The 22,803-nt window shown below is 44.4% G+C and overlaps 1 protein-coding gene across 1 annotated transcript in view; it reads left to right on the top strand.

The window, feature by feature from the left end:
* SPTBN5 (spectrin beta, non-erythrocytic 5) overlaps positions 1-22,803 on the top strand; it is a 1,780,873-nt gene that overhangs the window by 461,161 nt on the left and 1,296,909 nt on the right. The window contains exons 21-22 of the mRNA XM_069208774.1: positions 9,985-10,124; positions 13,381-13,480. Of these exons, the coding sequence (XP_069064875.1) occupies positions 9,985-10,124; positions 13,381-13,480 (240 nt within the window). The remainder of the gene's footprint in view (positions 1-9,984; positions 10,125-13,380; positions 13,481-22,803) is intronic.

Genomic DNA, 22,803 nt, shown 5'->3' with positions numbered 1-22,803 from the left:
ACAGACAAGGCAGACTGGTATTGTGGCTTCAGAAACTTAAGACCAGGGAATATCTTTTATCTGAGGATGATAGTGATAATTCCTCTCAGGACACAACTTCAAATAAGAGGCAGAGGACTGAAGAAAGACATTCTTCAGAGTCAACAGCTAAGGTCAGTAAAAAATCCAAACATACTGACACTGGCAAAGAGAGAAGGTACAGAGATTAGCCTTCAACCTTCAAACAGCTTTTACCTAAGTCTCTGCCCACTGCGCATTCTCTGAAGGAGAATGTTCTGAAAGTTGCCTTACAATCTGCTCCGTTGACGTTGAAAGTAAAGAAATCGGATTAAGTGTTGACGAGAATGACGATGAACAAATCATCCATCGTCGCCACACTCGTCAACAGCATCGTCGAAGGTAACAACAATGAAAGTAACTGCTACCTTTACTTCACCAAGTTCCCCTTTGATCATGTCATTGTTTCCAATGTCCTCTATGATGATAGTAACAGTGAAGGCTATCAAACGCCGCTCGTCAGAGGTACCATCGACTACGACCTATTTCAGTGCCTCGTCGACACACACACTGTCGATGGTACAGGGTGAACATGCTGTAACCTCGTCGAGGATGTCATCGATGAAGACCTCTCCATCAAAAATTCCATCAACGGTAGCTGTCTCGTTGGCCAGTCAACGACCATTCCACATACAGAAATTACAACAACACCATCGTCTACATTAGTTTTACTGTCGATGAAGCACACTTTTCAGAGAAATCGTCGACAACACCACATCATTCCACCTTTTCACAATATGAAAGATAATTTCCACCGCTAGCTCTCATACCATTAAAAAGCAGATCATCAGATAAGACAATTTTGCCTATACATACATCTCCAAGTAAAGTCCTTCCTTACCCTCCTTTTTACCTCCTGGATGATGATGACGACTATCATAATGACAGACCTTTTGGCACAGCAAGTAGCCCATTGCAACTGAGGTTGAAATGCCAGGACTTTGATGATGACGACAGTGAGCAGTACCAGGATTACTACGGTTCAGCTAACCAAACACAACAAATACAACAACAGCATACAGTATTTCAACAGGAACAATCTCTTCCAATGCCAGCATCTCTTATAACAAATCTTCAGAGTATGCTTTGAGACTATTACCAGAGATTCCCATCTTCGCTTCCTGCAGCACCTATGTCACTGCTACCACAACTCTTTCAATCACCTTTTTCATGGCCAAGGTCCTCTCCATTGGTTTCCACACCGACTACCCCGGCACAAAACGCCGCTTCTAACTTAATGCATCCCATAGCAGAAAATTTGCCCTCGTCAGATGATGACACAGAAGTCGGCGAAATCATAGAAAGAATATCTGATCAGGACGAGTGGGATGACTAATGTGTTGCCTCTTCCTCTCCACCACAGGCAACACTAGTGGATTCTTCACCTGTGGATATTGGGGGCTTCCACATTTTGATGGATTGTGCAGCTAAAAGATTTCAGCTGCCATTGTTAACGAAAGAAACAGACTGTTTTCTTTATTAGGGTCATACCTATAGTTATTATCTGGCAGGAGGGTCTAAAAGCTATGAAGAACCCAGCCACTGCGCCTCCGCTCATTCCATGCCTGGATAAAAAATCTAAGGGCCCAGACAGTTCGCCATCTTGCCTCATAGGTCAGCCAAAACTGGATTCGGTAGTGTCGCAGGCTGCACCACAATGCTCAAAAAACCATTCTACGCCGATTACATCACCTCTGGACAAAGATGGTTGTAGAATGGATAGCCTCAGAAAGAGATTTTCCACAATGGCAGCCACCACAGTTAAGGTGACAAATTCGCTGGGCATTCTAGCCCATTATGACTGCCAAATGTGGTTGGATATAGCGCTGTACATTGACTTCCTACCTGAAGCAGAAGCACGTAAAATCTTGCAAAAGGGGGAGTGGGTCTCAGCAGAGATGATTGACTGTGCCATAGACCTCTACACTACAGGTTTCAGACAATTGGCAGGATCTGCAGGATTGCGAAGGCAGGGATGGTTAAAATCCACAGCCTTTTGCCCGGAGGTCCAAATAAGAATCCTGGCTGTGCGATTCGATGTAGAGTCTTTGTTTGGCAAACATAGAGATGACTCCCCACAGTCAATAAAAGCAGATACTGGCATGGCCAGATCCCTAGGTATCCTATACAGCCGTTTCAGGGAGGCTAGAGGAAGGGGAAATTATTAATTTCGAACAGGTTACCAACAATACAGGCAGTTCCAGTCTCCACAGTACCGCCAACAGCAACAGTATAGACAACCTCCAGCTGCGGCGTATAAACAGCCTCCCAGAGAAAAGAGATCTGCAAGGGGCAGAGACAATAGAAAATTATGACCTCCATTATATACCAAGCGCCTCCATACAGTATTGGATCGGGGGACGCATTATACATCATCTCCAACAATGGTCCAGTATAACTTTCGACAGGTGGGTTCCGGATGTAATTTTGAGAGGAAACAACTTTGAAAGGAATTATCCTGCATGATAAAGAAAGGAGCGATAGAGACCGTTCCAAACATCAGAGAGGAATAGGACTCTACTCGTGCTTCTTTCCTGTCAGGAAGCCCTCGGGAGAATGGCGTCCAATACTCAACCTTCGGAAGTTAAACTGTTTTTTAAAGAAGCAGACTTTTCGTATGGTGACACCGCAGGACATATTACAACTCCTGAACCACAGAGATTACATGGCCTCATTAGATCTCCAGGTATTTCCATATACCAATACACCCGGCTCGTTGCAGTTTCCAATATTTCCAGATAACAGGAATACACTTTCAGTTCCGAGCATTGCCTTTCAGACTAAAATCTGACCCCAGAATTTTCACAAAGAAGTTGGACTCATCTCAGGCAACAGGGGATCCAAGTATTCCCGTACTTGGACGATTGGCTGATAAAAGCCCGTACTGCAAAACAGACAGCGGAAGCAACAGCTACCTGCCTTGTGTTATTCAACAGACTGGGCCTCACAACAAATTATCAAAAGTCACAGCTGAAACCAGCAACAAGGTTGACTTTCTTGGAAGCCATTACAGAGACAGTACAGGACAAAGTCTTTCCCTCCGAGAACAGGCGGGCACAAATTCTACAACTTGCAACCAAACTTTCCAAAAGAAAGTCAGTTTCTGACCGAATATACAAATCGTTTATGGGAATGATTTTCTCATGCATTCCAGTGGTCCCAAATTGTCGCTTACGAATGAGGCTCCTTCAACAACAACTTGACGAGCAATGGATCCTGTCACAGGGCTCATTCGACAACCCTATTCACACTACTCCCAACAATGAAATCAGAGATATTATGGTGGGCACAACCCCTCAACCTAACAGAGAGTCTCAAATTCTTACAAATGATGCCAGATTTCATAATAACAATGGATGCGTCACTAGAATGTTAGGGAGCACACCTCCACAAATTGAGGATCAGTGGGAAATGGTCCACAGAAGAGAGAAAACTCCATATCAACCAACAAGAACTCAGGGCTATTGCCTTAGCGTTAAAGGCCTTTCTTCCCAACATCACAGGCTCATCGGTCCTCATTTGAACAGACAATACAGCCAGTATGTTCTGTCTGAACAAACAGGGAGGAATGCATTCTCAGATGCTATTGACTCAAGCACAAGACTTCTGGATGTGGGCGCTTCAACATCGCATATTCTTAAAAGCGGAACATGTACAAGGAGTACACAACCTCCTTGCCGATTCATTAAGCAGAATCACCATTCCATGCCACAAATGGGAATTAAATCAATGCAGAACAAAGGAACTGTTCCAGCGATGGGGAAGACCGAAGCTCGACCTGTTTGGAACAAAAGAGAACAAGAAATGCCTGTACTTTGCAAGCGGGCATCCCCAAGAAGATCATGGGGGAATGCATTTTCGATGCAATGGTCAGGAGTCTATGCATATGCCTTTCCGCTGATTCCATTGATCCCAGTGTGATAAACAAAGTGAAGAGAGAACCTTGCCTACTCCTTCCGATAGCCCCCAGGTTGCCCAAGCAGTGCTGGTTCACCAAACTCCTCCTTTCAGAGCAACCTCACTGGCAACTCAGGGTGACAGTGGACCTGTTGCCAATGAACAGGGGATTGCTTCACTTATAAACCTGGATCCTGAATACAATGAGTTTGTATCGCTAGTCATTCCAGCAGACTGCTGAGAAATACTGGCACAGGCAAGAGTCGAGGCAACAAACAAAACTTATGAGCTCAAGTGGAAGTGCTTCTGTCTTTGGTGCAAGTCCTTGAACATCCACCCACTCGAAGCACCGCCAGAACAGATTCTTCCGTACTTACTCCACCTGGCAAGATCTAAACTTTTTCATTCTTCCATAAGAGTATACCTGGCTGCAATTGCACGCTTTAAACGCACCAATACCGCACCATCATTGAGCTCTTCTCGAATAAGCAATCAGTTCATCAAGGGTCTCTACAGGGCCTTTAAACCAGTTAAGAAACCCACGCCAGTGTGGTATCTAAATGTAGTTCAGGGGCAACCAATGAAACCACCTTTGAACCGATACACAGATCAGAACTAAAGTATCTTACCTGGAAAACGACAATTCCTTTGGCTCTTACTTCTGCTTTCACCATCAAACATCCTTTCCTGCAGTTCACTGCATACAGTGTTATCCTCAGGACAAACCCTAAATTCATTCCGAAAGTGCCATCAGATTTCCATTTGAATGAACCAATGGTCCTCAGAATGTTTTTTTCCAAATCCACAGACACCAGCAGAAAAGTCCCTCCACTCACAAGATGTAAAAAGGTGTCTCAAATTCTATTCACACTGAACTCATCACAAAAGGAGATCAGTCCATTTGTCCCTGGCATATGGAGGTATCAGAAAAGGTCTCTCAGTAACTAAGCAGACTATCGCAAGATGGATTGCTGCCACTATTCAGTATTGTCATGCCAGGCCGGTAAAAAGTTACAAGATTCAGTAACATCCCATTCGATGATAGCAATGACCACATCTACAGTACTCTTTGCTGGAGTTCCAATTCAGCACATCTGCAGGGCGGTGACTTGGTCCAGTAGGCACACATTTACAAGACATTATTGCCTAGGTGAGACCCATAAGACGGATATGGCTGTAGGACAGGCAATGTTGCAACACCTCTTTCATTAAGGTGAGCCTCTTTTCTTGTTCTCCCACCATTTGCTAATTCTGTTTCTCAAAAGCTATTGTATATTTATTTTTTACTATATTGCTTGCTATTCTGATTCAAGCATGTGAATCTATGAAAGATCCAAAACTGGAGAAGAAAATGAGTTATTTACCTGCAACTGTAGTTCTCCAGTGTTGGTATCTTTCATAGATTCACATGCAACCCACCCTCCTCCTCTTAGAGGCTCCCTGTCGTTCATGCTATAGGTTAAGGGCACACTAGTGCTCAAAACTCGGAGGGAGACAGCCTCTTTTGGGAGTGTTCTAGAGGGTGCTGGCACCTGATTGGTCATAGATCAAGTTTATTCCTTTTAAAAAAAAAAGGAAATAGATAGTCTATTAAACAGAATATGCATTGCCATTATAGCCTAAGATACTAACATGTATTGCTTTAAAAGGTTACAGTGGGACTCCCTCTTCAAGGGGGAATATTCAAGCAAGTGAATCTATGAAAGATACCAATACTGGAGAACTACAGTTACAAGTAAGTAACTAATTTTCTTTTTTCACACTCTGAATGAACTGCAGACCACATATAATTTTACAAGCAGAGCCAAAGCACAAAATGGAAGAATACATTGTACGCACTGATCTCCCGTGTACTGGAGGTGGTTGATGGAATTACATTTTATACTGTGAATTTTGTATCAGTGCTCCTTTTATTTTATTTTTTTAACCGAATAAAGAATAACTTTCTTACTATTCCCAGGACAATCCTGGGAAGGTAGCTGTCCTTGGTCACCTGCATGACTTTTCAACATAATGAATAGGGCTGTCTTCACAGTCTCAGTCTTTTCGTGTACCATCTCCAAGGGGGCATTCTCAGACTCTCTATGAGTAAGGTAATAGCACATCTATTTCCAAACTAGCATTTCATGTGAAAGGCACCTGAAAAGAACTGACACATTAGTAGAAATGAAGAACAGATTGCCACATTACATTAGGGAGATTTGGGCCTACAGGCCTAACATGTTTCTGCTAACACAGAAATAAAATTGAACATTTTATTCATTTTCTTTGAGCATGTTGAATATTGGAATTATAAACTGTCAGTGACATTCTCAGTTAAACTTCAGGTTTCGGTTAACTTACAACATTAATGAACACGTTCTAAAAACCATCAATGTTTCAAACGTAAACACTGTCTAACTACATAAGAATTGTTGTAAAATCATAATCAATGGTTAGACTGTAATTAATACGGTTATACCATGCACATTTCTTCCCTGACACCACAGTGAATGCACCTCAATCTGGACTTCAAGTGTACCACTTTCACATTTATTTTTCAATATGGTCCTATACAGATTAATATTGTGATGTCTTAGGTAGCAGCCATTTCTCCGCTGCACCAATAGGCAAACACTGTTCTTGCCAATATAAATGGTTGAAATCCATTCTCCCATTTTCTTAAAAAAAGAAAGATCAAAGCCAACACAGTGGGCTCATTTATAAACTCCAGGCTAGGTTACTACAACTTCCTGTATGATGAGTCTCTCTAATGTCCTGCTGGACCATCTACAAAGGGTACCAAAGGCTGGAGTGTAGGAAGTTGGCTCTGTATATACTATCTCAAAGTGAGAGATAGTGTGCACAGAGTCCAAGGGTTCCCCTTAGAGGTTGATAGTGGCAAAATTAGATAATACTAATGCTCTATTTTGTGGTAGTGTGGTCGAGCAGTAGGCTTATCAGAGGGTAGTGTTAAGCATTTGTTGTACACACACCAGCAATAAATGAGGAACATGCACTCAAAGACTTAACTCCAGGCCAATAGTTTTTATATAGAAAAATATTGTTTCTTAATTTATTTTAGAACCACAAGATCCAAGATTGGAGGTAAGTACATAAAATACAAGGTACTTCACACAAGTAAGTATAGAACTTTGATTTAAACAGTAGTACACACAGTTTTGGTTAAAATGGCAATAAGCTATTTTAAAAGTGGACACAGTGCAAAAATCAACAGTTCTTTGGGAGGTAAGTTTGGTTAGGTTTCTCAGGTAAGTAAAGCACTTACACAATCAGTCTCCAGGGCGTAGGCAGCCCACTGTTGGGGTTTCAGGGCAACCCCAAAGCCACAGCACCAGCAACACAGGGCCCGTCAGGTGCAGAGGTCAAAGGAGGGCCCAAAACACATAGGGGCCTATGAAGAACAGGGGTGCTCAGGTCCTAGTCTGCTTACAGGTAAGTACCTGCGTCCTCGGGGAGCAGACCGGGCGGGGGGTTTGTAGAGCACTGGTGGGGGGACACACAAGCCCACAAAACACACCCTCAGCCGCACAGGGGTGGCCGGGTGCAGTAGGCAAGGTAGGCGTCTGGTTTGCTATAGACAGCAATGGAGGGACCCGGAGGGTCTCTTAGGCGATGCAGGCAGGGCAAAGGTGGGCTTCTTGAGCCAGCCACCGATTGGGCTAGGATGAGGGCCGCCTGCTGGGCACTCCTGTACTAGTAGGTGGTTCCTCTCGGTCCTGGGGGCTGCGGGTGCATGCTTGGTCCAGGTGTCGGGTTCCTTTGCTACCAGGCAGTCGCTGTCAGGGGGGCCTCTGGATCCTCTATGCAGGCGTCGCTGTGGGGGTGCAGGGAGGTCGACTCAGGGTGTCCATGTCATTGGCGTCGCCTGGGAGTCCTCTCTGCGGTGTTGGTTTCTCCAAACTTGAGCCGGGGGCGTCAGGTGCAGAGTGTGAAGACTCACGCTTCTGGCGGGAAGTGGAGTCTCTTTAAAAGTTGCTTTAAAGTTGCAAAGTTGTTGCAGTTTCTGAACAGTGCACTGTTCTCTGAGTTTCATGGAGTCCTCAGAGGTCGCTGGTCCCGTCAGATGCGTCGCTGTGCAGGTTCTTTGAGTCTGGAGACAGGTCGGTAGGGCTGGGGCCAAGTCAGTTGGTGTCTCCGTGGTCTCTGCAGGGCTTTCAGGTCAGCAGTCCTTCTTCTTTCTTCAGGTTGCAGGAATCTGATTTCCTGGGTTCAAGATCGCCCCTAAATACTGAATTTAGGGGGGTGTTTAGGTCTGGGGAGCAGTAGCCAATGGCTACTGTCCTTGAGGGTGGCTACACCCTCCTTGTGCCTTCTTCCTGAGGGGAGGGGGGCACCTCCCTATTCCTATTGGTGGAATCCTCCAACCTCAAGATGGAGGATTTCTAAAGGTAGGGGTCACCTCAGCTCAGGGCACCTTAAGGGCTGTCCTGACTGGTAGGTGTCTCCTCCTTGTTTTTCTCATTATCTCCTCTGGACTTGCTGCCAAAAGTAGGGGCTGTGTCCAGGGGTGGGCATCTCCACTAGCTGGAGTGCCCTCGGGCATTGTAACACGAAGCCTGAGCCTTTGAGGCTCACTGCTAGGTGTTACAGTTCCTGCAGTGTGGAGGCGTTAAGCACCTCCACCCAGTGTAGGCTTTGTTTCTGGCTTCAGAGAGCACAAAGGCTCTCACCCCAGGGGGTCATAAACTCATCTCAGTGGAAGGCTGGCACAAACCAGTCAGTCCTGCACTGAAAGACTGGGTAAAATACAGGGGGCATCTTAGGCCCTCTGTGTGCATTTTTTAATAAATCCAGCACTGGCATCAGTGTGGGTTTATTATTCTGAGAAGTTTGATACCAAACTTCCCAGTATTCAGTGTAGCCATTATGGAGCTGTGGAGTTCATTTTGACAAATTCCTAGACCATATACTTAAAATGACCACACTGTACTTACAATGTGTAAGAAAGGACTTAGGCACTGTAGGGGCATATTGCTCATGGGACTATTCCCTCACCTGTGCTATAGTGCACCCTGCCTTGGGGCTGTAAGGCCTGCTAGAGGGGGTGACTTACCTATGGCACAGGCAGTATTTTGTGTACACGGCACCCTGAGGGGGATGCCATGTCGACTTTGCCTTTTTCTCCCCACCAACACACACAATCTGCAATGGCGGTGTGCATGTGTTAGGTGAGGGGTCTCTTAGGGTTGCACAACTCATGCTGCAGCCCTCAGGGTCCTTTCCTGGTCACAGGGCCCTTGGTACCACTGGTACCTTTTACAAGGGACTTATCTGTGTGCCAGAGGTGTGCCAATTGTGGAAACAATGGTACATTTTTAGTGAAAGAACACTGGTGCTGGGGCCTGGTTAGCAGGGTCCCAGCACACTTCTCAGTCAAGTCAGCATCAATATCAGGCAAAAAGTGGGGGGTAACTGCAACAGGGAGCCATTTTCCTACATGGAGTCAGAGCTATTTATTGCCTGGATAAGATTTCATGTTTTAATCATTCTATTTAGCATTACATTGGTTTCCAGCAGATGACTGCATGAGGTTTAAAATGTCTTGCATGACATTTACACAACTGAATCAGCATGCTTCATAATACCATTCTACCAAAATTACTCCATATGTACTAACACAGAGCCTAATTAGTGGTCTTTAAGTTTTACCTTAGCAATAGAGGTGGTTGTTCATTCTCACACACGTTGCAATGATATTGAACTATCTGCCGCTGGACTTTAGGCTTTCAACCTCATTTGCAACTTCAGGACAAATTCTTACTTTTATAGCTAGGCAGTGCTAAGACCAGTGCCAAGGGGCCCTTTGGGGTAGTGTGGATTTAAAACCTCTGTCAAAGTGCTTCATAATCATAATTGGGAGAAAAAAACTAAGCAATCTCAATGATATGGTCAGATTAAAAAGGGTACGCCATTCACTTCAATATGCAATTGAAACAATTGAAACAATATACTCCCTTTGAAGATTGCACACTACAGCAGTGCATAAATCTTTTTTAACTGAGCATTTCTCATGTGTTCTTTTGACAGGATGAGTTGGGGACAGTTCGCAGCCTGCTGAAAAGACATGAGGAATTTCAGAATCTACTGACAGCGGTGACCCACCGCGTGAAAGCATTGATGCAGAGTGCAGATAAACTTGCACAAAATGGACACTTCGCTGCTCCTACGTAAGTTCCCTAAATTTGAGTGGGAAACGCAACGTTCAATATTGGCCCTTTTTTATTGTGATGGTAGTTATTTTTGCTTCATCAATGTAGCTGTAAAAAGTAACCTGCTATTTGTTATCTTCTAGTTGGTAATCAACTTTACATTGGTTTGTTAATGTGGTTCTCTGATTTTATTGCCAACTCCAAATGTGTTCTATATGCTCTTATAATGTCAAGCAGACATAACATCAGTTAAAATATGCTTTCCTGTTATGCTAGATCTTTTCAAATCACATAAAACACTTAACAGGTATACAAGGGAAACATAGGCCCTCATTCTGACCCTGGCGGTCTTTGACCGCCAGGGCGGAGGACCGCGGGAGCACCGCCGACAAGCCGGCGGTGCTTCAATGGGGATTCCGACCGCGGCGGTAAAGCCGCGGTCGGACCGGCACCACTGGCGGGGTCCCGCCAGTGTACCGCGGCCCCATTGAATCCTCCGCGGCGGCGCAGCTTGCTGCACCGCCGCGGGGATTCTGACCCCCCCTACCGCCATCCAGATCCCGGCGGTCGGACCGCCGAGATCCGGATGGCGGTAGGGGGGGTCGCGGGGCCCCTGGGGGCCCCTGCAGTGCCCATGCCACTGGCATGGGCATTGCAGGGGCCCCCGTAAGAGGGCCCCTACATGTATTTCACTGTCTGCTGCGCAGACAGTGAAATACGCGACGGGTGCAACTGCACCCGTCGCACAGCTTCCACTCCGCCGGCTCGATTCCGAGCCGGCTTCATCGTGGAAGCCTCTTTCCCGCTGGGCTGGCTGGCGGTCTGAAGGAGACCGCCCGCCAGCCCAGCGGGAAAGTCAGAATTACCGCCGCGGTCTTTCGACCGCGGAACGGTAACCTGACGGCGGGACTTTGGCGGGCGGCCTCCGCCGCCCGCCAAGGTCAGAATGAGGGCCATAGTGTTATAGTCACCCAATAAAAAAGCATTTTTTTTCTATCCATTTAATTCCAATTATAATTTCCAGCATCAACTACTAAATCACAATGTGAACTACAGAAGTAACATGTATCCATAACACTTTATGGCAGGTTACTAGATTTGGGACATGCAGTATCATCATCCTCATCATCTTGTATTGTTTTAGTCAGGTAAAGCCATAACTAATAATATGTAATTTGGGCTCTAGCAATATATTCCATCTTGCTTTGTATAGGGTATCATCAGCTGTCTATTGTTTGTCTAATTAATGTGTCTAATGACAAACATGATAAGGTCACCCAGTCCTATTTTATTTTGTCAATCTAGAACACTTGGTTTTGATTTTCCCATATATGTACAGAACTACAAGTATCAAAATGCAAAGAAAAATCATGAATGGACGGAGAGAACGAGGCATAGGACGACTGGTGCTCTATGTAATTAGAAGCAATACAGTATTATTGAGACAAATTACCACATGTTGTGTTTTATACATTGATAAAGCTGTCATGATGTACATTATTGGGAAGTTTGGCACCAGATTTCCGAAAAGTAAATAGGATTTTCCTAAAAAGAGGAAAAGTGGTATGACTGGAAATAACCCATCTCACAGTCATATTTTAAAGAACTCAAAGTATGCATGCACACCTTTACAAAGAGAGGACCCATAATCTGGCACAACTTTACACATTCTTTACTTCCCCCACAAGGAGGACTTCTAAGAGCAGAACATAAGAAATAGAAACAAACAGCAGCTGCCAATAAAAGGTGATAAGTATTGATGTGTTGAAACATTCTGTGTTGATTAATATTCTTTCAACTCAGAGAGGGCACATTACCAATTACATGATTTGTACTGTTTGCACTATTTTGGAAATCTTTCAGAGTTAGTAGCATAAGGAAAATACAGTCCACAGATATTTAGTAACCATATAAAGAGAAAGAACACAAATTAATGTTAATTTTTGTTGCATGTGAATGCCATAAGTCATCTTGCCACTGGGGAGGTATAGGACTTACAGTGCTATAAAGAATGAAGTTACAGAATCAGTCTGAGATTAATTGGTAAAAAAACAAAGTTTTTTAGGTCTTTACTAAACCGAAGCAGGGTGGTCAGTAACTTCAGCTATAGTGGAAGGCTGTTGCATAGCTTAGTAGCCAGTGAAACCCCTGCCTCCCCAGTTAGCTAGTTGAAGACAGGAAATCCTAATAATTATTAGCTAGACCAGACCATAGTGTTCCAACAGGGGTATACCATTGGAGGCTATTTCTAAAATATTCAGGTCCTGAGTTATGTAGGGCCTTCTAGGCGACACAGGGGGCTTTGAAAGTCATGTGTTTTCTGGGGGCAGCCAGTGAAGTTTATATAGGGCCTGGGAAGCTGACTGTAATTTTGAGATCCATAATAGCATGCAAGCTGCTGCATTCTGCACAGTTTGAAGGCTGTTCAGTGGACATTGTTGCAGGTCAAGTTGGAGGGTATTGCAGTAATCAATTTTTGACAGGACCAGAGAGAGAAGTTTTTTTGATTATCCTTAAAGTGTTGAAGGAGGATGAGGTGAGCTCATTCACCTTGGCTCGGAACGTCAGTCTGTCATCAAACAAGACATCCAGGTTTCTGACTTTCTTGACAGGGACGGTAAGTGTTCCCAGATTCTGTGGCCACAAGATAGGAGGCCAGAAGGAGGGGTTGTTACCGAAAAGGAGAACCTCAGTTTTGCCCGAGTTTAATTTTAGGCAGTTTTGCTTCATCCATCTCCCCACTTCATTCATGCAATCATGGAATCTAAGGGCAGCTTCATGCAAATCAATAATTGAAAGCTGGAACGTGAATTCACTTCTGTGATTAACACATAGATCCCATGTTTTTTTTAAACTGCAACTGTCTTTCTGCTTTTGAACTAATAACAAAGGCATCTACTAAAGATGGTCATAGAATAGGAGGCATATTATTCTTATTAAAAGACTTGCAGTGGGTGAAAACAACATATCTTCAATACAGTAAGTCCCCAAAGAGAAAACAGAGGGCATAACCACATATTATTAAATTATCCAAAGTGTAGTGAGAATCTATACTGATCTTGAGTTTAATATTTTTGATTGGCTTAAAATAATTACTTCTTGTTTTTAATGTGTGCAGTTCAATGTGTGCAGTCCAGCCTCTGCAGATGCCAGAGGCTACAAAAGTTAATGGGACTTTGTAAACGGAGATTGCTAGGGATATTCAATTATCAAACTCTTTAAATGCAGGAATACAAATAAGGTTTTAAGTTGTGCTTTCTGGTTAACATTGCAGGATTGCAGAGAGGGTGGTGAACACTAAAATTCGATTGAATGAGTTGACACAGCAAAGCGAAAAGAGGAAGAATAACTTACTAGATTCTCTAAGACTGCAGGTAAAGTAAAGTTGCCAGTGTCTTTGATTGAACCATAGCAAAAACAGGTACTGTCCCATTAGGAGTTGTAAATTAGGCATCTCCATTGTGCCCACTCCGCACTGCTAGATGCTGCTATGTTTTGCTATATGTGATTTGTACAGCACTGATGTAAAAGAATGTAATTATTTTCTCGTTGTGCATCCAGTATGCTTAGCAGCAATATGGTTAATTAACCGGGGCATCATACTAGTATTCAAGATGTTGTCTAAATGTTGCATTTAGATATGGTTCCAAGCAGGTCAGTCCCCCACTTTAAGCCACAGACAGTAGCACTGAAGTAGTATGAAGGTTACACAAGGTATTACTTTTATAATTTGATTCAAGAGAATGGTTTGTAAATAACTAAATACCTTAGAGTAATTACTCTCAAATTCTCAACCATTGAAAAAGCTTTGTAAAGTCAAAAAGCCTTGAGCAAATCACTTGTTATCAAGCAGAATGCTCCAATTTATGATGCCTCAAAACTGGAGAAAATAATGAATAAATCACCTTCAGAATTTGATAACACGCATTGTGAAATACAGTGTTACAAAACTCAAAGTTTTATCATATCACAAAAATAGAATCAGGAACAATATTTTGCTCTTAAATTAGAAAGCACTATGGTTGTTGATCTATAATCATTTAAAAGGATGAGTGACAATCCTTAAAGAAGGATTGTATTGTATAATTTTTTAGATCATTGCCCTTAATGCAGTGTGGTGTGCTTAAATTGCTTGCACAAATGTTGGGACACTCCCAGTAGGACATTAACCCTTCTTCACCTATACTAGGACATCATAACAATCTGTGCTCCTCCATACAGGATTTTAATCCCTTGAATAAATGTAATTCTTTACTTTGGTCTCCACTGCTTTCATAGACATTTCAATGTGATCTGTTTTCTCTGTCATCATGGTAAGTTAGAAGAAGTGTTTTCTCATGTATGATTAGCTCTTTCTCAACTTGTGACTCTTCCGAGGTGGCCTTTCTGAAGTTATTGTATTCCACCAGGATATAGGGCTGAAAGAAAATTTCTGTGCTGCTTCATCGTGGAATGGAGTGCTTTGACCACTGAATTGCAAAATAGGCTAAGTCAATGTAGGATTGAATTTCTTAATCCATACCCCGTCAATCCTCAATTGTTATTTATTAATCCAGATTTGGAGAACCCTCTAAAGTGGAACCCTAACACAGCTATGCTGGCAACAGTCTATTTAGCCTTGTCCCTTTCAGATTATTACACACAATACAAGGTAAAGGACTGTAATACACATTGAGATCTGCGTTTACAGCCTTGTTGAGTGCCCTGGTATAATGGGCAGAACCATATTAACTATGACAATAACATTATCAGTATAAGGTTCTTAATAGCCTTTAGTCAATGTGTTTAACTTTGTGTTAAGAAGGCAGTATTAAATAGGTTTGCCATTCAGTACACAATTTCAGTCTTGATTTGAACCCTTTTTAGATTAATACAATCTATCCAGGTAGCCTCAACAAGAGTAGATTTAGGAATCTAACACATTAGGACAGCAAAAATTGCTTGTGGAGAAACCACATGAGGCATACAGGATTACAGAATAGGAGTGCCCTTCATAATGAATCATGCCACTTAGGGGGTGATTATGAGTTCGGCGGACGTTTTTTACGTTTTTTACCAACCCCAGAACTTCTGACGGGGAGGTTGCCGCTACACAGGCTACCTCCCCACTGGCCCCATTAAAAGTTTCCCGCTAGGTCAGTGGACGGAAACCTGAGTTTCCGCCCGCTGGCCTAGCGGGCAACAGGCTACAGCATTGTCTCCGGCTCCTATTGAGCCTGAGGCAATGCTATAGCCCGCAGGGTGCCACAGCACCCTCGCAGTGTTCACTGGCTGCAAAGCAGACAGTGAATATTGCGATGGTGATGGCCAGGTGGGCCCTGCACTGCCAATGCCAAGTTTATGGGCAGTGGAGGGCCCGCCCTGGGGCCCCCTGCACCAGTTCTCTGCCAGCATTTTCATGGTGGTGGTACTGCCATGAAATCGCCTGCGGAGAAGGTGGTTGTAATCCCCAGGGCAGCGCTGCCCTCGCGGATTAGGATTGCCACCACCTGCATCCTGCTGGGATCCCTGAAATCCTAGCAGAGCTGGCGGTTCCCTGGCGGCCCGACTGCCAGGGTTGTAATGTGGCACTGGGACAGCCACATTGGTGGCGGTCTGACTGCCATCCCTGAGTGTGGCGGTCTAGTGATCGCCAGACTCATAATGACCCCCTTAGTTTGTCTCCTTATACTTAGAAAACTTTATTGCTTTTCTCATATAAAACAGAAACAAAATAACATTGCTTATGGTCAAGTAATGGCACTTGTATTGGTGACAAGCATTTATTTATACAGTTCTTTTATGAAGCATTAGGCAAAACAGGTAGGCAAGCACAGTCTTTACATAAACTAGCCGTGGTCCCTCTATTCCATATTAATTTTCCCAATTCCCCCTCTTTGTTTCATGTTTCTAGGGACAACCATGATCCTCATACTTTTCCTTTTAGAACACCCTACAGTCTTGCTTTCTATTTACTTAAGTTCTCGGCACGCAAGGCTCTCCATCTTTGTGCTGTTTCTCCTGGTGATGACCAACCCAAGTCCATTAAGCGGTTTTGTGTAGCAGTCATTCTCCAGTATTGGATCTTTCATAGATGCACATGCTTAAATCATTCCCAGTCGTCGAAGCGAGAGTCCCACTGTACCATGGAAAGCAGTAGAGAAAATTCCACATAGGAATAAATGTTGAAGACATTCAAATTAATAGCTTATCAGTGCCATTTAAAAAGACCCAAAGTCCAGCCAGTCAGACAACAGCACCCTTTAGAACCCCGAACACAGATGCTCCAGTCTCTCCGATTTTCTACAGCACATCGTGTGATGGGAGTCTCCCTGAGCTCTGCTCAGTTTTTCCTTCATAAAAGCTACTTCAGGAAGATTTCTTCTCAGGCCATAGCTCTCTATATATTATATACATTTACATTTCTCCAGTATTGGGGTATCTTTCATAGATTCACATGCTTGAATCATTCCCCGTCGTCGAAGTGGGAGTCCCACGGTACATAGAAAGCAATAAATATAGAAAAACCTTTTTTTTTTTTTTTCAATTGAAGTCAATAGGAAAAACACCTTCAATTGTAGAACTATCAGCCTCTTTAGAAAGAGCCCAAATTTCAGCCAATCAGGCGTGACCACCCCTTTAGAACCCTCAGCACAGAGACTCAGTCTCTCAGATTTTCTACCGCACGTCGTGTGTAAGGGAGTCTCCCTGAGCTCTGCTCAGTTTTCTATTTCTTCAAGAGAAATTCTTGGAAATTTTCACTTTACTTTTTCTACAGAAGTTTTTTCCATCATGTCTACAAGAAAAGGTCTCTTTAGGCCCTGTGGGACCTGTGGAAAATTGAGACTTCACTGTGAGGATCCTCACAAGGAATGTATCTACTGCTTACATCCAGAGCACAAGGTTAAGGACTGTAAGATCTGCAGGACCTTTCCCAACAAGACTCTGAGGGACAGAGAAGCCAGGCTCCTGCTTTGGCTCCAGAAAAGAAAGGCAAGAGAAGCTCTTTCTGAGGAGGAGAGTGACACTTCTGTCACCTCAAAGAAAAGTAAGAGGTCGGTGGAGAGCCTATCCCCTTCAAGCAGTAAGTCAGCTAAAAAGCTGCATGCTTTTAAGGACAAGCCAGGGGATCTACCTTCAACATCCAAGGTAGCATGTGGCAAGGTTCACTCAGAGCCATCCACACCTGCTGCTTCATCAAAGAAGCTTAAGAGGCCTTCAAGCTCACTGCCTCCGTCGACGTCCCCAAAAATCTACACCGTCGACGACACCGTCGACGACACCGTCGACGAGCGCTCCGTCGACGACAGGTCTTCCTTCGACGACGACTACAGTGACGACCACGTTTACGGCTCCTCCATCACCGATGATAGTAACTTCGTCTCCACTATCATCTACGGTGATAACATCGGTGAGTCTGAAGTATGGTCCGTCGTCGTCGCACACCTTGAAAATAAAGAAGCCGTCGACGGGTAAGAAGCTGAAATCTTTGCCGTCGACGCATTCATCGACGAGAAAATTCAGAAGATCACCGTCGGTTTCACCGACGAAAATACCGACGACGCGCACCTGTCGACGACAGCCCCGTCGACGGCAACCCCGTCGACGGAGGGCGTAGCAATATTGACTTCGTCGACGACACCTTCGTTGACACTGGCAGCACCGAGGCCGACTACACCGTCGACGGCAGCTCCGTCGACGACTCATTATCCTCACTTTGGAACATCTCCTTATTTACCGCAGAGAATTTTACCTGTAAAGAGCAAGTCTTCTTTATTGCTTCCATCTCATACATCGCCCAGCAAGGTTGCACCAATTCCTCCGCAACATCTATTTGCTGATGAAGATGATGACGGTGATGTTTATTCTGATGACGGCTTTTTTCCGGTGGCACGTAGTCCATCTGAACTATGCATTAAGTGCCAAGAGGACGATGAGGAGGAGGATCTTCACCATTATTCGGACCAGCAGGATCAAAGTCATCTACAACAACAAGAGCAGACAGTCCAGATGCCGGTCTCGTTGATAAACAACCTTCAACAGATGATGCAAGATTATTATTCGAGATTTCCTCCAGCTGGTTCTTCTACACCGGTACAACCTCCACAGACGCCAGTGTCCACTCCGGCTAGACCTTCAGAATTTCTGGGGCCTACCACAGCACCTTCATCGGTTCAGGGTGTTGCTTCACCTTCATCCAAGGAGGAGCAAGAAGAAGGGGAGATACAAGACTCGGATTCTCTCATTCCGGAGTGGGATGAGTATCAAATCCAAACTCCATCTTCGTCTACACCACCGCCAGTGGACTCTCCACCGCAGGACATTGGGAGTTTCCATAGTGTCATGGAAAGAGCTGCGAAAAGATTCCAGCTGCCAATTACTTCGAAACAGTACTGCTTTCTTTATGACTTTAAAGAAGACACTAGGAAATCGGTAAGGGCCATACCCATTGCTGATTTCATTTGGGAGGAGGGCCTAAAGGTAATGCAGACTCCATCCTCCATTCCCGCAGTCTTACTGAGACTAGAGAAGAAGTATAAGGCACCAGACAACTCCCCAGCATGTTTGATCAGCCATCCTAAACCGGATTCGGTTATTTCGCAGGCAGCTCAGATGAGGTCCAGGAATCCATCGGCATCTCTGACTGCCCCTCCAGACAAGGAAGGACGTCGTTTGGACTCCATAGGCAAGAAGTTTTCAACTATGGCTGCCACCACTGTGAGAGCAGGTAACTCTCTAGCAATACTGGGGAGATACGATCGCCAGATGTGGTCTGACATGTCACAATTCATAGATATGTTGCCTGAGAGCAGTAGAGTAGAAGCATGTAGAATTCTGTAAGAAGGAGAAAGGATTTCGGCTGAAATCATAGACTCTGCAATTGATGTTTCCTCTACAGGATTTCGACAGTTGGCCGGAGCGGCCGTACTTAGACGCCAGGGGTGGCTTAAGGCTACCTCGTTTAGGCCTGAAGTTCAATTGAAAATTCTGGATATGCCGTATGATGGCGAGCTTTTGTTTGGCAAGCATGTCGATGATGCATTACAGTCGATTAAGGCAGACACTGAGACAGCCAGATCATTGGCAACGCTACAGTACAAGAGGCAACCCTTTCGGGGAGCGAGAGGGAGAGGAACCTTTTCATATAGAGGAGGCTCTCAACAATATCGGCATTACTCCTCTTACCAAGGTCAATTTCGTTCAACCTTTCGGCCAGCAACAACCGCATTCCTTTCATCAGCAGTCATCCGCTCGCTTCAGGCAACAAGCGAAAGGAAAGTCGGCGTTCAGGGCAAAAGAAACAGCAAGAAAGCAGTGACCCTCATCAAGTGTCTGCACCCAGCCCATATATCAACACTCTTATAGGGGGAAGAATTTCCAGATTTCTACACCAGTGGTCCAGTATAACTACAGACAAATGGGTATTGGATATTATCAACCGGGGGCATACACTAGAATTCAACCAACCTCCCCCTCAAGTACCACCAAGAGGTCCCCCGCCAGCCCATCTCAACGAGCTTATGGAACAGATTGCTATTTTAATGAGGAAGGGAGCAATAGAGATCGTACCAAAGAGCCAGAGGGGAACAGGTTTTTACTCCCGTTTCTTCCTTATCCGGAAGAAGACCGGGGACTGGAGGCCTATTCTAGACCTTCGTTCGCTCATCAAATACCTCAAGAAACAATCTTTTCGCATGATCTCTCTTCAAGACGTCCTGCGCCTGCTCAACCGAGGGGATTTTATGACATTGTTAGATCTTCAGGACGCATATTTCCACATTCCCATTCACCCCAATCATCGGAAATTCTTGCGGTTCAGGGTTGCAGGCATTCATTTCCAGTTCAAAGTGTTGCCTTTTGGCCTCAGGTCGGCCCCAAGAGTGTTCACCAAGGTTTTGGCGCCACTGGCGGCCCACCTCAGACAATTAGGGGTACAGGTGTTCCCGTACTTAGACGACTGGCTAATAAAAGCACGTACAACATCGAAGGCTGCCAGGGACACGGAGACATGTCTCTCCCTTTTCGGAGCTTTGGGCTTGACAGTCAATTATCGCAAGTCTCACCTAGAACCTATCCAGAACATCACGTTTCTAGGAGCCATCTTGGACACTGTGCAAGCGAAAGCGTTTGCTTCGCAGGACAGAAGAAAGAAACTTCGAGACTTAGCAACACGTCTCAGCAAAAGAAAGTCTGCTTCAGTGCGGACTTACAAGTCTTTTCTGGGGATCCTATTGTCTTGCATTCCTTTGATAAAGAACTGTCGTCTACACATGAGGACTCTTCAACAACAATTAGACAATCAATGGAAGCAGATAGAAGGCTCTTTCGACGATGTAATTCGAATAACCCCTTCAGCAAAGCAGGCTTTCAGGTGGTGGAAGGAAACTCCCCTCGTTTCCGACGGTCTGTCATTTCTGAAAGACAGGACCATACACGTAGTAACAACAGATGCATCCCTAGAGGGATGGGGTGCTCATTTACAGGATCTTTCTGTGAGGGGAAAATGGTCCACTCAAGAATCAACGCTCCACATAAATGTATTGGAATTAAGAGCGGTTGCCTTGGCACTCAAATCCTTCCTCACGAACATCAGAGATTCTTCAGTTTTGATAAGAACAGACAATACCACGGTCATGCATTACATCAACAAGCAGGGAGGCACAAGATCTCGGGCATTATCCCTGGAGGCGCAGAAACTGTGGCATTGGGTAATTCAACATCGAATTTCCATCAGGGCAGAACATCTCCCAGGGATCACCAACACCTGGGCAGATGCCTTAAGCAGGACTCGAACCAGCTGTCACGAGTGGGAACTCAATCAGTCAGTTCTCGACAGTCTCTTTCGTCGTTGGGGCAAACCCAGTCTAGATCTGTTCGCGACCAGAGACAACAAGAAATGCCAACACTTCGCAAGTTGGCGTCCACAGAGGGGATCAAAGGGGAATGCGTTTTTGATCAGATGGTCAGGGATTTATGCATACGCTTTTCCCCCGCTTCCACTCATCCCGAGGCTTCTGCAAAAGATGAAGAAGGAACAATGCAGGATTCTACTAATCGCTCCCAGATGGCCACGCCAGTTCTGGTTCACAGAACTTCTATTACTTTCAGAACAACCTCACATTCGGCTGAAGGCAATACCGGATTTGTTAACAATGAGCCAGGGTCAGGTTCGTCATCCCAACCCGACATCTCTTCGTTTATCAGCCTGGCTCCTGAATTCTATGAATTCGATGGATTAAATATCCCTCCGGATTGCAGGGAAGTACTTGCCTGCGCCAGAGCTCAGTCTACAAACCGAACATACGAGTTTAAGTGGAAGAGGTTTTGCTTATGGTGCTCAACTTCCAACGTTCACCCTCTAACGTCATCTCCTGAGCAAATTTTGCCATATTTATTGCATTTGGCTAAATCCGGCCTGTCACATTCATCTATTAGGGTGCATCTAGCAGCCATATCCCGTTTCCGGCGGACTTCTCAGTCACCTTCACTATGGTCGTCCAGAATAATAAAACAATTTCTTAAAGGTTTATTTAGGATGTTTCCACCAGTTCATCGTCCTGCACCGCAATGGCATTTGAACATTGTGCTCTCCCAATTAATGAAACATCCGTTCAAACCCATTCATAAAGTGGATCTCAAGTTCATCTCTTTTAAAACAGCTCTACTTCTGGCCTTGACGTCAGCAAAGAGAGTCAGCGATATCCAAGCCTTCACAATTTCTCCACCTTTCCTCCAATTCAAGCCAGAGGTGGTCATTTTGAGAACTAATCCAAAGTTTATACCTAAAGTCCCATCATCTTTTCACCTAAATGAACCGGTGATTCTCAGAACATTTTTTCCAAATCCGCAAACGGCAGCGGAACGAGCTCTACATTCTTTAGACATTAAACGCTGTTTCAAATTTTATATTTAAAGGACAAGCGGCTTCCGTAAATCTGATCAATTATTTATCAGCTATGGAAAGTTCAATAAGGGTAAAGCAGTCACTAAACAGACTATAGCGCGCTGGATCTCTTCCGCCATTCAGTTGTGCCACCAGTTGGCAGGGAAGCCATTACCATCCAGTGTCAGAGCGCATTCCACTAGAGCGGTATCCACTTCAACAGCTCTATTCGCTGGAGTCCCTCTGAATCAGATCTGCAGGGCTGCAACATGGAAACGTGCTCACACTTTCACCTAGCATTACTGCCTAGAAGCTTCTGACAAGGTGGATGCTGCGGTAGCACAAGCGGTATTGCGTAATTTATTTGCATAAGGTGAGCCAATAACCTCTTACCCTCCATCCTCTCTGTATTGTTTGAAGAGTAATTTAAAGTATATAGTTTCATGCGTGTGGGTATAGGTATATGTTATATATATATAGATGTGTATATATATATATATATATATATATATATATATATATATATATATATATATGTAGATGGTTTTATATAGCTAATATGGTTAGCGCTTAATTTGCAAATGTTAATTGCCTATATAGATTTAGATAGCATGCATTATACATAGGCATACTATTGGTGTTACAGGATTCAAACTTTTGTTCTTACTGCTGGCTATTCTGATTCAAGCATGTGAATCTATGAAAGATACCCCAATACTGGAGAAGAAAATGAGTTACTTACCTGTAACTGTGGTTCTCCAGTATTGGTATCTTTCATAGATTCACATGCGACCCACCCTCCTCCCCAGAGAGGCTCACCTCCTTTGGTTTTTT

The sequence above is a fragment of the Pleurodeles waltl genome, chromosome 9, assembly GCF_031143425.1.
Source record: "Pleurodeles waltl isolate 20211129_DDA chromosome 9, aPleWal1.hap1.20221129, whole genome shotgun sequence".
Taxonomy (NCBI): domain Eukaryota; kingdom Metazoa; phylum Chordata; class Amphibia; order Caudata; family Salamandridae; genus Pleurodeles; species Pleurodeles waltl.
This window is presented reverse-complemented; position numbering and strand designations above follow the sequence as displayed.